This window comes from Stegodyphus dumicola, chromosome X1, assembly GCF_044657685.1.
Source record: "Stegodyphus dumicola isolate Sdum_Otavi_A_Nest chromosome X1, ASM4465768v1".
NCBI classification, from domain to species: Eukaryota; Metazoa; Arthropoda; class Arachnida; order Araneae; family Eresidae; genus Stegodyphus; species Stegodyphus dumicola.
Window position 1 is genome coordinate 160,031,344 of NC_140780.1, and position 17,979 is coordinate 160,049,322.

Genomic DNA, 17,979 nt, shown 5'->3' on the forward strand with positions numbered 1-17,979 from the left:
AGAATTGATTGCGCGTTTTTTTTTTTTTTTTTTTCGTGGGAATCATCACTTCTAGCGAGCACTGGAATATTTCTGATTCGAATCCCGGTGAGTGCACAATTTACTTTTCATTCAAAAAACGCCTAATAGTCTTAAGAATTCATGTACCTCTAGTTGACTTAGAGTTGCATGAAATTTTAATATCGCCAGTACAAAAAGTTGATTTTTTTATTGCAGTGGTGTTATGGTTGCTATATCTTGAAGTCCAAAAAGAAAGGCATTAGCGTAGCCTTCAAAAGTAAAAAAGAGAATAGCATACCTGTTGGGATCTTCAAACCTTAAATAACATGCTAGATATATAAATTTACAGAATCGCAGTGTATGAAAATTATCAAATTTTAAGCAATTATAAGGAAGTATGTTTATTATTTTGCATATTTTATATCTATTTCTTAAATATTAAAAAAGTGTAATCTGACTATGGGTATAGAAATACGTAAAACTTATAACGAGCTTCACTAAGTAATAAATTTTCATTCATTCATATCTTTTATAATAAAGAGTAACTTCATACGGGTGGTATATTGCACAATTGAGACGAGGAAAGAATGCACTACTGCTAATCCTTTCACTGACTACATAGTGAGGTGATTCTTATCTTTACTCTACCAAACCTGAATTAAAGAGCATTGTCTTTTCGTATTATTACTGCACAGAAAGAGCAAAAAACTTGTAATTTTCAGGAGTTCAGAATGGCATTCTGTATGTTTAGAAGTTTAAGTTCTGAGTCTGTTTATATCAAATCGATGCTGATTTAGTTTTATTCAGTCATATTAAGTGGGTGCGAATTTTTTTTATATTGACTGTATGATTAAACCATAATCAATGTCTATTCCTTTACCATTCGTTTCTTGTTTGCTTTGGGCAATTCAATTTCTATACATAAAAGAATTTCGAGATTTTAGCCACTCAAGAAGAAGAAAACTTCTTAAATATCTCAATCTCCATGTCCAGGTAATTTTAGCCAACCATTGCTCAGATTTTCGGCAGCATTTCTGAAACGTTTCTTTTTCCAAACGTCCATCTGTCTTTCTACTGATCTTGTTGATTTTTAACTTACGCTGTCTAAAACCAAACATTTTTAACTATTATAATGTTCAGGTTTAATAACCAGGCATTAGCAATGATTTTTAAAATTGTTCCCTGAAGTTAATTTAAGACTTGAAAAGAGGAATATATCCAGGAAAAGGAGAACATATTGATAGCCGTAAATAAAAATACTTGGATAACTTCAGTCTTTCCGACAAGTTATATTTCCGTCGATGAAAATCTGCGTGTGTATTTCCTTGGAATAATGTTTTATAGAATGTTTCAGGCTTTGGAGACGTCACATAGTTTCGAGTTATTTCGAGATGGGCGATTAGTAACTATTCTCCATTATTTACATTCGTTAAAATAATATCTTTGAGACACATTTGACAATATTTATAAATGCTTGCATAAGGTCATAACAAATATATAAATCCTAATATACCTTTTTACTTTTATTGGCTCACATAATTTCATATTATATCTTTCATAGTTTCCAAATGAATACCTGCACCTAATTTCGCCAAATTTTCATTCGGGAATAGTTTAAGTCCCCCCCCCCCGAGTTGTACTTTGATTTTCAGAACGGGGAACAGAGCACTTATTTAAAGATTTTAAGTTACTTTAATTATTTAAATGATTTGTAAAACTTTATATTTCTTTAAATTATCTATCTGTTGACACCAAATATGAATGAAAGAATTTTGTACATGAAAAGGATACTGATTAAACTAAAATCATAGCCTGACTTTAGTTATATTCTCATTAAAAAATGTGCATTACTGATTAATTTGGTTGAATTTATTTGGTCAAAGCAAAAATTTTAATTAATTTTTTCATCCTAGTTTGGCATTCATTTCTATTGAATTTTTTTTATATTAGATGAACTAAACATATGTTGCTGATCATATTGCTTCATTAGTTCTGATTTACTTTCGTTTATACTCATTTAGATGGAAAATGGTGACTCGATCATAAGCGTGACATCTGATATGGCGCACATGTCATTCGCAAAACCTTTATTCAGTGAGGATCTGAAAACCATTGCGCAATTGATTCAGGAAGCCTTGTATAAAAGTGTGAATAGTATGGAGAATTTCTTGGATACATGGCATCGATATCGTGTGCTACGAGAACTTCTACAAGTGAGTAGCCTTCCACCCTTTTTTTTGGGGGGGGTGTTTGTTTTTTCAGAATAACGGCTTTTAAAAATCAATAAGGACAAATATTAACGTACTGTTAGTTAATTTTTTTTCTCACGCAGTAGCTCAAAATGCTGATATTAGAATTAGAAAATTTCAACTTTTTTTTATCAATCCTGCCATTTCTGCCTTTCTTGATAGGGAAATATGTGTAAAGTGATATCACAATGACACGTCATCCTTTAAACTTACCATTAATGACATATACTGTAAATAAATAAACTGCTTATATAAACCATTAATGACACTGGGTATTAAACCTAATACATAAAGCAAGATGTTTTTAAAATTTGATTGTGATTTGGTATTATGGTTATTTTGAAATAGCTTTTTGTCGATTTCTAAAGAATAATCGAGGCTAAAAATATTTTGAGAATTCTACATCTTAAAAACTGAAACATTAAAAGCGAAAGTCGAAACACTGAAAACGAAAAATGAAAACTTTTGAGAATTTGACTAGCATTAAGTTGGTAGTATTAAAAATACGGTACTTCAAAGAATCGTGAAAATCGTTAGTAATACAGCTATCCCAGGTTTTAATAAAATAGATTCATTATTTTAAGAATTTTTAAAAATGTGATTCTCATAATAGAGGAGAATATTAAGCCAAATATACAGTTATATGCCGAACGGAGTTACTGTAATAAAAAATGCTTTTCCAGATGAAATAATTTTCTCTATGCACCTTAAGAAGTCTCCTTTTTTCGGTTTTTGTTGTTTCGCTCACAGTTTACTCCGAAATAATTTTAAAATGCACGAATTTTACCTTAGTGTTCCTCTGCTCCATTGTCGTCCCACAAACTATAGTGAATGGCTGAAATGGTACATTTTTTGATAGTCTCATGCAAAACGCCTGTAGAAGGGGGAAAGAAATCCTGAAATGGTACAATTTTTGTTGCCACCTCCAGAAAACCCGAAATGGGATATCACATTCCCAGTTTAGGCTTTGTGGAATTGGCAACAATGACTGTGCCATTTCAGGCTTTTTTACCCTTTCTGCAAGTGTTTCGGATGAGACCATCAAAAATCTTATCATTTCAGCATTCCTATTTTTAACCCTTCATTATAATTGGTGGGAAGATATTAGAGGCGGGGAAGAGTAGGTGCTCAAAGGAAGAGGCTGGGTTAAACAAAGTACGAGCTATTATTTAATTTAAGATTTTGCTCAGTTTTAGGTACACCCTTAGACAAAAAAAAAAAAAAAAAAAAAAAAAACGACGCAGCAAGAAGGAGTTATCCGAATGGGACGAAAATTTGTAGAAGCGATGTACATGCACAGAAAAACAAATTATTACAGTTTGAGAAAAATTGGATGATTTATTGAGGTGATAGAGCTTTAGAAAGTGAAAAAGTCAGTAACGCGTTTGTCCACCTCTGGCTTTTATGCAAGCAGTTATTCGGCTTGGCATCGATTGATAGAGGTAGCGGATGTCCTTCTGGGGGATATTGTGCAGACTTCTGTTCAACTGGCGCGTTAGATTGTCAACATCCTGAACTGGTTGGAGGGCCCTACCAATAATGCTCCAAACTTTCTCAATAGGAGAGAGATCCGGCGACCTTGCTGGCCAAGGTAATGTTCGGCAAGCACTAAGGCAAGCAATAGAAACATGTGCAGTGTGGGGGCGGGCATTATCTTGCTGAAATGTAAGCCCATGTGGGAGGGGGCGTGAAAGGAAGGGCAACACAACGGGCCTTAGAACTTCGTCAACGTACCGCTGTGCTGTAAGTTTGCGACGAATGACAACCAAAGGGGTCCTACAATGAAATGAAATGGCACCGCACACTATCACTCCTGCTTGTCGGCCTATCTGCTCCTACAACTATTCGCAGTATCACAGAGTGCAATTAGTAGTTACACTTGAAACCGCTAAGAACGTTAAACACAGCGCAATGCAAAGAGCATCTAAACAGCTAAGCTAACACGCAGATATATCAATACTTCGAACTCACGCTGAAAGTACTGCACGTCTCCAAGTACTGCACATCTCGGGCAGCACAGTCCCTGGACGGTAAACCATAATTGCTACTAAAGAAACATCAATGCAATAATAATTTCAATAAATAGCACACAACAAATCAAATGCTAAATAAATAAGTATATGCATGAAATTATAAATTTATATACAAATGGGGCCATTGTCTGAGTAAACTATTTACATTATACACACTATCGGGACTACGTACTACGGTCATAGTAAGGCTATAAACTGTCGTAATGAACGATTTTAATTTCATGACTTACGAATCCAAATTACAACGTCGTTCAGCCTGTTTAGAAATGTAAAAAGGGCCTTCCCCGGGTGACTGTAATTGAGAAGGAAATCCTTTCCGTCGAATCGGATTCCATAATCACGCCTCGTCACCTCCATTCAATCGAAGTCCTGTAGCTCTTGTGTGGTATCGTGTCTTCATCTTCTCTGTCGCCAAACCGACTCGTTCTCGTGCAAAAATGTGCATCATTTCAAAACGTGCCTGGAGATCTTTGATGTACTCCTGATGCAATGAAGGCGCATCCTGAGGACGACCAAACAAGAGATCACATGGCAGACGAAAGTCACGGCTGAAGAGCATCTGGGATGGGAAGTAGACGGTAGTCTCGTGAACAGCGATCGTGACAGGTCAAGTAAGAACAGGGGTAAATTCTGGTCGTGGTCCGGTTGGTTTCTGGAAATCAGCGAGAGTTTATTAATGATGGTTCGATTAAACCTTTCTACCATGCCTTCTGATAAGGGATATAAAAGTGTGGTTTGGGTTTTCTCCATGCCGAATAGCTTGATGGTTTCTTTAATTACAACCGAGATGAAATTGCTTCCTTGACTGGAAGCTTAACTGAAGAAGCACTCCAGACCTGGAAATGTAATGCTGTGTCATTACCTCTGCTACTGTGAAAAGGTCTGTCTTTCAAAAGTAGACGAATGTAGTGGTTAGTACTCCTCACAGTGTATTACAGTCCTTGGTATATTCCATTATACCGTACTGGAGATTTCTGTTTTCGGCTACGGATGCAGAAAGTAAAAATTATGTTCTTGCTCGTACTGTGATATCGTCTTGAGCTATGATTTGGTGGACGGATTTTACTCCTTTGTCTTTAATTCTGCGTAGGGTTATGTCCTCAGAGCCAGTATGCAGCTCGTTACTTTTAAAGTCCAAGAAAAAATTATATTTCCTTAGAAAGTCTAATCCGAGTATGCAAGGGTCTGTTATATTTGCTACATATGCCGTGTGATTATAGGCGGCACTCCCAAACGTGATGTTAATGTCTAACTCTGCATCAATTTCGATTTTATCACCGGGCACGATCTGAAGGGGAATGTTGTGCGGCTTTTAGATCAGTTTACCTTCTAACTGTTGAGCTAAATCTTTCCAAATGATGGCAATATTGGCTCCACTATCGATGGTCATATTGCAAGGAACTCATTGATATATCCCATGATGAAACATCCATTACTGCCAGCATCTATTGCAGAAATCTGTCTCTTCTGCAGATAGCAGAATGACTTCATCGTCGGGAAGAGTTTTGCAAAACATTTAGAAAATATTAGGGAGGTGCTTCAGAAACTGAAAGAAGCCAATCTAAAATTAAGCCCTGCTAAATGTAAACTGTTCGCACAGGAAGTGACTTGCCTTGGACATGTCATCTGTAAAGAAGGTATGTCTACGGATCCAGAAAATTGTCGGGATTTAAGGTTCCTGGACTGAGAAGTATCCTGGGGCTTTCCACCTATTATAGGACATTTGTGAAAGACTTTTCTTCCATCGCAAGAGCTCTTCACAAGCTGACAGAGAGCAAGCGAAAGTTCTGGTGTATACAAAAGAATGTGAGGATGCATTTAACAAACTAAAGGAAACTTTAACACCTGCTCCAACCCTCATGTATCCTCAGCTTGATAAACCATTCATTCTTAACACGGATGCGAGCAATGAGATGGTCGGTGCAGTTTTATCCCAAGAAATAAACAGTCAAGACGTTGTCGTGGCATACTGGAGCAAGTGTCAAAACCCGAGAGGACTTACTGTGTCACCAGGAAAGACTTGCTCGCCATAGTTAAAAGCCGTAGATCATTTTCACCATCATCTCTATGGCAGAAAATTCCTGCTACGGACAGATTATGCATCTTTGACTCGGCTTTTAAATTTTAGGAATTCCGAAGGCCAAATAGGAGATGGATACGGAGACTCCAGGAAAATGACATTACTATTTGTCATTGGAAGGGTTCATCACATGTAAAGGCCGACGCCCTGTCTAGAAGACCCTGCCCAAAATAATAACCCAATATTGATCCAGGGTCGAATCGTAATACGAGACACTTAATCTGATGGCACGACAAGTTACAACCTCAACATCGGCTGATCGAGACCCATGGAGTGCCGAAGAATTTACGAAAGACCAGTTGGAAAACGGCGACATTGAGTCCATAATTAATGAAATCTTCAAATACAAAAACCTATCTGGCAAAAGATTTCGATATGTAGTTCTATAATAAAGCAATATTGGCCTCTCTAGCACTCACTCCATAATCTAGATGTCTTTTGGTACAGCAAGCTCGAATCGGATGATTCAAATGCATTCTGATGGCAGTTGATCTGGACATCCATAAAGAATTACTAAGCAATCCAACAGGAAGTCACTTCCGAATAATGAAGACGTTGCATAGAGTTCCAGTGCGCTTTTACTGGAGTAATTCCAGAGCTGTCTTGCACAAGTGGTACCAGTTTTGCGTTGCTCGTGCGTGTCGGACAGGACCGAAGAAAGACAGCCGAGGGAAGCTGCAACATTACAATGGATGAGCGCCTTTTGAACGTATCGCCTTTAATATTCTGGCATTAATGTTACGAACTGCTGATGGCAAGAAATATATCCTCGTTGTCATTGATTACTTCACTAAGTGTCCTGAAGCTTATCCTATTCCAGATCAAGAGGCTGTCACGGTAAGAGAGGTTTGCATTTCCAGGTTTGGAAGACATTCCGATCAAGTAAGAAATTTTGCATCGGCTGTAATTAAAAACAATCTGCAAGCTACTCGCCATCGACAAAACCCATACATCCTTTATATCCCCAGTCATACGGCATGGTACAGGTTTTTAATCATCTTTAATAACTTGTAATTTGTGGTTTCCAGTACTCAACAGAATTGGGACAAGATGTTGGGACAAGACGAGATGTTACCACGAGATCACAAGGCACATGAAGCTTACGACCTCTTCGGTCGCAAACTTTATCTGCCTTGTGATCTCTTGTTTGGTTGCCTTCCAGATGCGCTTTCATCTCCTGAGAAGTACAACCAAGGTCACGAGGCACGTTTTGAAGTGATGCGCAGTTTTGAGCGAGAGGGAATCGTCTTGGCGACGGAGAAGATGAAGACCCGGTACTACACGAGAGCTACCGAACTTTATTTCAAATAAATCAAATAAATTGAGAAGGTGTGGTTATAGGATCCGATTCGACGGAAAGGACTCCCTCCTAAACCACTATCATATTACGATGGTCCCTTTATAGTCGTAAACAGGCTAAATAACTTCGTAATTCGAATCCATACGTGATTGAATTCTAAACCTTGTCATTCATTACGCTAATTAACATCATCTCGCTAATTTAGCGAGATATCGCCAAGCTGGCATCAGTTTTGACAACTATTTTGGTCGCCAAATTTGACAAGAAATCGCCAAACGTCGCTAAGCTGGGCGACATTTTTTACCGTTTAACGTATATCTGTAATGGAGATTGTAATTGAATAACTGTAATTAATGCTCTGGTTAACTGTAACCGTATTTGGTCTTCATATGCCTTCCAGTAATTTTGAAAAACAGAAAAAACTACAAATATCTCTGCAGCCGAGTGAAAACTGTATGAGACCGGAAAGAGCATCAGTTTATCAGTTGTTGTAGTTGTTAGTTGAGCTTGAGTTCGGAGTACTCAGATATCTCTGGATTAGCTTCGCTTTTGAGATGTGCTTTGCAGTGTTTTGTGTTAACGCTCTTAGTTATTTGAAGTGCAACGACTGATTGTACTCAATGATACTGTGAAGAGTTTTGCGACTACGTCTGCGGAAAGCTTTAGAACTCTGAAGTGTTTCTTTTGCTAAACGAAATTTTATCAAACTATCATCGAGCCTGTGTGCATTCAATCTATTATGAGCCCGTAGGCACGCAACAGTATTTACAATAAATAAATGTTAACCCTTTAACTGCTTAAGACGTGTTTAAACGTTTTTCGAATTTCCTTTAAAAATGCTTAAGACGTCTTTACGCGAATTTCAAGTCGCACGAAAAATGCTTAAGACGTGTATACACGAAGCCCGAATTTCGCGAAGATTGCTTAAGACGTGTTTAGACGACGCGATCTGATCTTCCTTCCCCTACCTTTCTGCAGGCGGCTGTCAGTTGACACAAATGTCTTAATAGGGTGTGAAGTCTCTTTGAAAAGAGCACTTTACGAAAAAGTCCTTAGAGTGAAGTATCATTGTCAGACAGCAGGTATGTATTATCTGTGTGCTGACTAAAAGTTTGCGAAAGAAGATAAATCGTTTTATAACTGTTTGCCTTGTGGTACTTTACACAAATGAAAGTCAAACAGGATCCGACGTTGTTATAGTACACTGCCGAATTTTAGTAGAAACAAGAAAAAATAAGAATTGTAACGGAGGACGCCTTTATGCCTATATGTTATAGAATCAAATATTTTATTTTTGTATAGAAAAATGATTACAATTTCTGATTCGTCAGGAAAAAATATAAAATGTTGCAACCAGCTTTCTTGTTTGCCCTCGTATTTCAAAGGAGCGTTATTATAATGGTATATTCTTCTTTTTACATTCTTAAATGTTAAAACTGTGCTTTCAGCATACCTGAGTTTTGTACTCGTATGTGTGGCTCTGTGCTCCGTAGAAATGGCGAACTGACATATAAAAATTATATGAATGTTGAAAGGAAGATATTCTACTCGAAACTTCAACTAAATGGAATAAATGAATACGCCGAAGGAATTTCTAGAAATATCTGTTTTAAAAATTTTATTATTAAGATTTTAAATCCAAAACGTTTTAAAATCTAAAGGAAAAAATATGTGTTCCTTGAAACATTTTTTGGAAAGAAGTCTATTGATATAAAATCTCTTAAAATTAATGGAGTGCAAATTAATTAAAACAGTTAGTGTCCGGAAGGGTTAGATATACTCCGCACAAAAAATTACAGTCAGAAGATCAATTATTTAAAGAATTAAATTAATTACATTTAAAGAATTTAAAATAAATTAACATCTGTCCAAATGTCAATGCTAACAGCAATAGCACGAATGAAAGTTATTCTTTAAATTCCGAACTTAATTCATCCGTCGGTACGCAATGATTGTATCTTTGCGATTAATTTTCTTATAGATACTACAAAAGGCCGCCAACGAAGTAGCGGTAAAATCGTTGAATACTAATAGTTTGAAGCGGGTTCAAATCCTGACGAATGGATTGCCTGCATAAAGGTTTTCGCGAATTTTTCTTGCCCATGTTTAATGTGAATATGAGCCAATTTCAGTTAGCTTTTCATGATGACGTGCCTTGACTACGAGTCCTCGCTCGGGTTGTGTTTGGTTTGGCTTGTTAGATTATTAAGCACGTGAAGGCGATCAGTCTAAGGAGAGATATGCTTTCGTGACAGATTTTCTAAGGGAAACAATCTCGCACTACAAAAAGTTAAAAACCATAAAAAGCCCATGCAATTAGCTTGTTCACGGGGATTTGAATGCAGGTCAAACTACCAGTATGTTAAGAGAAGCGATTTCAATAATGTTTAATTATTTTATTTAGTTTGTCATAAACTAAATAAAATAATTAAACATTCTTGAAATCTCTTCACATTACTGAAATAGCAATAACTTCGAATTATACTATGCTACCACTTTTCCTCTAATACGAAATTTTGAACTTTTCCGTTATCGGACAGCCCACCAGCGACTGAGCGGAGTCTAACGGAACAACTGGTGGTTAACGGAACAACTGGTCTGTCCAGGGTTCGAATCCCGGCAAACGGGCTGGTTGCCAGGATGATATTCTTAGTTTTCCATATGTGTAACATGTATTCAAGCCAATTTCCGTTAGGCAGTCCTGAACGAAGGCATCCTTCACCTTAGGCAAATAACCATCGAATACTTTGCCATAATCAAATAAACGTTTATCCATAACATGCTTCAAATATTTTTATGTTGAAAAGTGCATGCGCCAAAGTTGGCTCCCGTTGAATGTAATATGTTGTTCATTTTTTCTTTGTTTTTTATAACAACAATGTTCTTGTTTTCAGAATCTGAATTATCAATAAAATTTTTTTAATAATATGCGATTCTATTTTGTTTTTTTTTTAATGAAAAATTAATTTAAGCGACAAATTTCTTACATTTAAAAACATTTTCGATTTTCAAAACGAGTTGCTGTCAAAAGCGCATCTTCTCGTTGCTGCATATATTTATTTAAAGCAAACTGCTTGGCGCGTGTGCTTTTATATTTGAAAAGATCCAGAGAATTTTCAACAGGGTAATAAAATTATTAATTTTACTGAATTTTGTGGATTCTTTGTGTTTTGAGGTAAAAGTCAAACCATCAGATATGTGATAACCTTAAAATAAGGGTATATATAATCAGGATTTTGCGGCCAGACATTCCCAGCGAAATATATTACAAAAAATTATCTATGTAGAATTAATGTATATTCAGTTTAGTATTTGAATTTATCAGTGTTATTACACATCAGTTTATCAGTGTAAGTTATATCGAGATTTAATTGTGTTCGATATAAGAATTTTATTTGGTTTATATAAATCCGATTCTTTTAATAATATTATATTTATTAAATACTATTTATTAGGTTTCCAAATCTGTCAAACCCAATCAATGGCCTCCTGGCTAAGATTTCTGATTATCGCTATTTCGACTCATATTCGAACCCAAACAAACGAACTGGTTGCATGGTTGAATTTTGTGATTTCCCCTATGTGTAACATGAACATGACTACGTTTTACTTAGAAGGTCGTCCATGGAGACATTCATTGCCTTCGGCTGATAGATCTCGTTTCCTTTGCCATACTCAAAAAATCTAAAAATTTTTCAAAAAGACTAACAGATGCATATAACAAAATAAAATTAAGTAAATGCATATAAAAAAACTGAAGTAAATGTATATAACGAAAAAAAAATGAGGTAAAAACTAATTTTTAATAATTTTTCAATACAGTAGTTTTTAAATTGCTTGTTTTCAAATTTTGTTTCATTTTTATGTATGTACTAAATACAGTTTATGTGTGCGAAAGTGTGCTTGTTCGGCATATCCATATATATTAATTAAATAAATCTGATTTGAAAATGCATGCACTAACGCGCTATTCTCGTAATTTGAAAAACACTAAAGTATTGTCTGAGAAAAATATTTATAAAGAAAATTAAATTTCGTCTCCTTTACTCGGTGCTGTGTAAAAAATTTAAATAAGCTTATTAATTTTTTCCTTCTTTATTAAAAACAAAGTAGTTTCTTTTCATCTATATATGAAAAACAACAAAATCTTGCTGTTAGACTGGAAATTCTTAAAAATATAAAACTCGTTTTTTTCGAACAAAAGTTTCTGAGAAATTTCTCTAGGTCAGCAGGTAGTAATAGGGCCACTGACTGCTTTGTTTGAAAAACCCGATGAAGTGGATGATTTTACACCCAAAAGGTTTTCTTTAACAAAGCAGATGCGGTCCAAATGGCTTTCCTTTCCAAATTATTAAATGCAATGCTTTGTACAGCAACACTCTTTCTTTACAAAAATACCATATTGAATAAATTATATTGTAAGCTAATAAGTAACAACATTGCTTTGTTTAATTAAGATACAATAACAAGCCGAACAAACATTAAATTGGAAGTCAAACAACAAAAATCAGCGTTATATTTTCAAATTTTCACAATCTAATTTTCATTATATCTTATCTCGTTCATTTGCGCTTTTTCAGCTGAGGATGATGGTTCGGAAAAAGCATCGAAACTAATTCTGTGAAAATTTGAAAATATAACGCTGATTTTTGTTCTTTGACTTCCAAATTAATTGCTTTGTTTGTTACTAATATGTCTCATCTTTCCTATTTCAGATAAAGTTTACTAGTGTTTCTTGGACAGGAAAGCAAGAATTTTTCATTTGAATCAATAAATTTATGATACACTGAAAACCGTTTCAAGTTATAATTCCCTTTCTGAATATCTTAAATGTATATAAAAAAGTAAAATGCAAATTTAATATTAATATTATCACCCTTAAAAAACACCCAAATGTTTCGTTTATTACTCTTAAAACTACGTAATAATTAAGGTAAACAGAAACCATTTAAAATAATTATTATTTGCATGCAGTTGAAGAATATAGGAAAATGCTGAAAGTTTTAAAGATTTTTAATTAATTCCAAAAAGACAGAAAATCGGAAATAATACGAAATGTTTCAGCAATATCTCAGAAGCAATGAAAGTTGCATCAGATATTTGTCAGAATAGAATTTTAGTGATAGCAGTTTAATCAGTCTGCATTGAAATTCCAGTGATAATCAGTGACATACAGATTTAGGTTACTTAGGTTAAAAATGCGTAATAATTAAAAATTTAACCGGGTAAATTTTAAAACCAATTTATTTGAAAACTAGCAGCTTCGCTGCCAGCCTTCGTCTGGCTTTTAAATGTACCGGAATAATGGCTGAAGGGAACACCAAACGTTAAATTTAGAAACTGCGTAGGATTTTACTCTGCAGAACAACTTCATAAAAAAAGTTATTACGTATAACAAAATTATAATGAAATAAGCAATATCCCTTAATACAAATATTAATTATCCTAATAAATAAATTAACCAACTTTCCTTTACAAAATCTTAACAAGTCAAATGGTATAAAGGAGGTTAAGAACTTTGTTTCCTAAAAAAATCAGTCAATCTTAAATATCTTAAAGACAGTGAAATGAGCAAATACATAACATAAAAGAATAGAAAAAACAAAACATTCTGAAAAGCAAAATATAATTAATGATATTTTATCTTATATTTTCAAGAGAAAAATTACAATGAAATAAGCTATATCCCTTAATACAAATATTAATTATCCTAATAAAAAATTAACCAACTTTCCGTTGAAGAAAAAAATCATGCAAAACTTTTCAATATCTTACAAACAGTGAAATAAGCAAAAAATAACATGAAAGCAACCCAAAAAACATAAAACTCCGCGCAGAATTTTACTCTACAGAACAACTTTATCAAAAAAATTCAATAAAAATGTATTATATATATTAAAAAATGACAATGAAATATGCAATCTCTTACAGTGACTTAAGAAATACGATGAAAAATTGTTGCCAAACCCATATTTTTTAAAAAATTAAACTATTCAAAATGATGCGATTTCATCAAAAATCTATCAACAACAATAAGACAGGAAAATTGGTGCCAAAATCACATTTTTAAAGATGTGAGATGCGAGAAGTGTACTCGGAAGCTTCATTTAAAAAATCTTTTAAAAATACAAAATATTATCATTTTTCCAAAATTCTTTTTGTGAAAGCATTCGCAAGGATGAAAGTTTAACGTGTCCAAAAATCAAAGAAAAATAAACTGCACATTTTTAAAAGTAAACTTCTTTAGAAAAAATCCCATTGAAAAAATGTTAAGCTCCCTTTGTTAAATAAATTCGTATTTAATCGATTTATTGAAACACGAAATTTATTTTAAGTTCGTAAAATATCTAAGAGCCTGCGTTTCATGACGATGTGAAAATGGAGTGTGTAGAGTAAAATCTCGCTTTCCTATAGTCCATTAAGTTTCAAAATGACGCGATTTCGTCACAAAACATAAAATAAAAAAATTCGAATTCGAATTTCGAAAAAATCGCTTCGAAGTGCACTCAACGAGATAGTTGTTATATGAAGTCGTTGAGTGCACTGGCTCTTGTGTAGATGTACCTATGTACCAAATTTCGTAGCCGTGGGTCTATTAGCTTACGCGCAGCGCGAACGAAAGGCACACACACAGACAGACTCTTTTTTTATTATATGTAGAGAAGATATGTAGAGATAAGATTCTTTAAGGGAAGGAAACTTTTAAGTTTCGCAGCTGTACCCTGCGGCATTAAGACGGTCATCACGGAGAGTCTAGCCTTTTGCAATTCTCTTAAGAGCTCACATCTACCGAACAATATCTAGTAATCAATCTCACTTAGCGGAATCATTGAAGTAAAATTCTGGAAGGGATGGGAAATAACAAAAGAACTGCTTGACAATTTTCAGAGGTTTAGGGTTATTTTCGCGACATTTTACGGGAAGTTCGGTCCAAAACTAGCGACAGTTTTAAAGGGATTCGCAGAAAATCACTCGACAGGCTAAGGGTTAATATGGTCATATAAATGAGAGGCTTGGAATTTCAGAACTAATATGATGGCCAATATAGCATCTTGGATATATCTTCCTTCGCGGTCAAGTCGTTGCTGCCACCTTCCAGGTACACCTGACATACGCTAGGTCGAGTGTTCTGCGAAATATTAGGAGCTCTCTGCCGAACTGCATTTTGGTAATATTGACATCAGTAAGAGTGTGATTAAAAGCATAAGCTTTCAAACACCCACATAAAAAGCTCTTCTGTAGTTCAGTTTTCGGAGGTTGAATATAAACCAGTGAATGGGACCCAAGCTACAGAAAAATCTTTCGAAGAGTGCAGGAGACCTTTTATTTCATGGGGGAAGGATATGAAAGCTTAGGCTTTCATTGACATCGTACTTTACAATAGCATCCTTAAATATGCAATTCGTCTGAAGACTGCAAATGTTTCGCAGGACACTCTACATCGCATAGTAACCCGGGAGATTGTAACAATCCCTTGATTGTTATGGAGGACATCTCCAAGATGATGTGTTGAAGAAGTGAGACACTTTTTTTTAATGTAAATCTAATATATCTAGTCTGCCTTAGATTTATGAAACAGTTCACATTTCTTAGTTCAGTTGCATTTTTTGTTCTGTATGGTAAATATGCCTTTCTGCTCTGAAAATGGTTTACATTAACTGCTGTACCCTATGGATCTTGTGTAATTATCTCGTACAGCAGGCACTAACAAAAGCAGACACATAGCGGATCATATTCCCCCGGATAATCTAAATCATGAAAATTGCTAGCACATATCTTTTTGTTTGAATTTGGATTCGAGCGTTTATGTATGTGTGTTACTTTCTAATAAGTAGAATTTGTTTGGGAAAAGTTCCTCATCGTACAAACATTTCTTTTCCAGTCTTCCGTCCAAACATTTAGCAATGTTTTAGAAACTAAGCAAGACGTTGCTTGGAATGATTTGCCTTTGTCTGGAAAGAAAAGCGTTGTATCTTCTCTTCTTCAAGTACTAGATGAAAGTTCTTTGCTTTTGGCTGAAACATCCAGTGATGATGGATCATTTTCTTTAGTTAAAGCTAATGTATGTAAGTATACAGCAATGTTTCTATGTTCTAAAACTGAAAAAGAAAACTTTTAAAGTTAGTCGAATGCATTTGTTCTAAAGATTAATGTTATTTATTTATCAAAGTTATTTAAATATATGAATAATACTATCAAACCTGCAATACATCATATAAGTGATAGCCAACTAAGACAAATCGAGGACCATCAAATCATAAGAATAAACTGTAAGATTCTGTACTGTGTACTTTTAAGTAATAGTTGAATTTGAAGAATCTTAAGAACTTTTAAGCGAATGATCGCTTGAGTTCGTGATATAGAAAATAACAAGAAGGGTTGAAATAACCCTTTATTATTCGAATAAGGTGTAACAGAACTCCGTCTTGGAGTTGTACAATAAAGCCGACACTCGGGCTTGAACTGAAGAGACTAAGAACTAAACTAAACTAAACTAAAAGATATAGAAGCTATCAAATCTTCTTACAGAGTCGGCCCCTTAAAGCTGATTAACTGCGAAGCTATCAAGGGCCTAAAGTACGGCCGAGCGTAATAATAGCTTAAGAGAGAGTAGCCTAAAAAGGCGGGCGCGTGCTAGCCAGAATCACTCGTTCTCTATAACTGAGCGCCGCCTGACATAGCCACTGACCTGCCTTTGTTGTAAAAGTCGTACAGTGTTAATAGCATCCTGGCAGAAGGTGAATATTTCCTCCTTGTAAAAATATAAGTATAAATATTACATGGGCATACAAGGCCTGTGTATAAGCATAGATATGTTAATTACAAACATTGTCTTGTACAAGTTACATGTGATAGTTACATAAAATCCTGACAGTTATGTGTACATTTAAACATTATCTGAATTCATATTTACAATACTTTTACTGAGATAATCAACGTAAACTTGTAATTCATTTACACATTGACTGGATTTTCAATATCATTTAAACTGCTTTACAATATTATTTTTATCAAGTATATACAAACTGGATAGTAATATGCTTACATTACAATAGTTTTGCTCTTACAATCCTGTTACTATTCTATGGGGTGATCTGTTTTTCCAGTGTTGATTTCCAGTTGTTGTAGTATTTAGAATTGCTATTAAAAATATGCTGCGAAGATACAATTCTCAAGGGAGTGGGAGAATTTCTTAGTACCTTGCTGAGCATAGCCTGATCACCTCCTCTATTTTAGTTTTCGTCTGCTTGTTGCCACAGGTATTCTCCGCCCATTGCGGCCAGTATTCACTGCTTGCCATTTTTAAATGCAGTTTATCGGTTTGTGGGCAGTTGAAGAGCAAGTGATTTGCATCACTCACCGCTCCATAGCCACACAATTCTGATGCTCGTTTGCTTAAGATAATGTGGGAAGGGACCATGGCCAGTGTAGAATTGAGTTTGCGCTCCGCTGTATGTATTAATTGAGCATGTGACTTTCGGAAAGAACTTGTAGGTTCTCCTCCCCGTGCTTTCCCTTTCCTATCTTTTCTGCCATTTTTGTAAAAGCTATTGAGCGTTAATTTTTTAAATAGGACTGCGGAATACTTACTACGTTTTCCAGTCTACTGGAGTCATCGGCTGCAGATTTCGCAAGCACGTCCGCCGCTTCGTTGCCAGTAATACTCACATGAGCTGAAACCCAGATCAGGATAGGTCTGTCATCTGGTGGGATACTTAGAAGAATTTTCTGGATATCTTGCATCAAAGGACTCCTTGTCTTGTGCCCTCGGATGGACTCCAAACTTGAGGCAGAGTTGCTATATATGTTGACCTTTAATCCTAATTGATACTTTGCCAAATTGATGGCTGCTTTAAAATGCAAGAAGCTCTGCCTGAAAGACGGTATTTTTGTCTGCCAGTCGTCTTTCCCAAGTTTTTAGCCACTTCTCCTTCTTGGAGTACACAATAGGCGCAGCCTGTGCCTTTCTCCGTCTTTGAGCCATCTGTATGCTTTCTCATTTAGCGGGGTGTGTTGCATGTATATTGTGTGCGATAAATCTGCATTTTCAGAGTGTCCAAGCATGATCGGCTTGCGCTTCTCATAGTCTGTGTGGTAGAATGCCTTTTGCCACAGAGAGACGTTATTTTCCAGGCGCAATGTCCTTACTAATAGTGATTCTCTCTCCACTAGAAGGTCTAGTGGAGGGATACCCGCCAGCACTTGCAGTGCCGCAGTTTGGGCATATTCTATAACCTTTGCATATGATCAAAAGTTGTACTCTTTGTATGGTGAGAAGCTGCCTCCTCATATAGGTAGTAAGCTTCCTTCCCCATA

At 35.4% G+C, this 17,979-nt stretch overlaps 1 protein-coding gene across 3 annotated transcripts in view; it reads left to right on the plus strand.

The window, feature by feature from the left end:
* Positions 1 to 17,979, plus strand: part of LOC118181493 (latrophilin Cirl-like) — a 255,519-nt gene that overhangs the window by 151,773 nt on the left and 85,767 nt on the right. For all 3 annotated transcript variants that reach the window (XM_085808637.1, XM_085808638.1, XM_085808639.1), the window contains 2 exons: positions 2,022 to 2,213; positions 15,545 to 15,728. In XM_085808637.1, the coding sequence (XP_085664763.1) occupies positions 2,022 to 2,213; positions 15,545 to 15,728 (376 nt within the window). The remainder of the gene's footprint in view (positions 1 to 2,021; positions 2,214 to 15,544; positions 15,729 to 17,979) is intronic.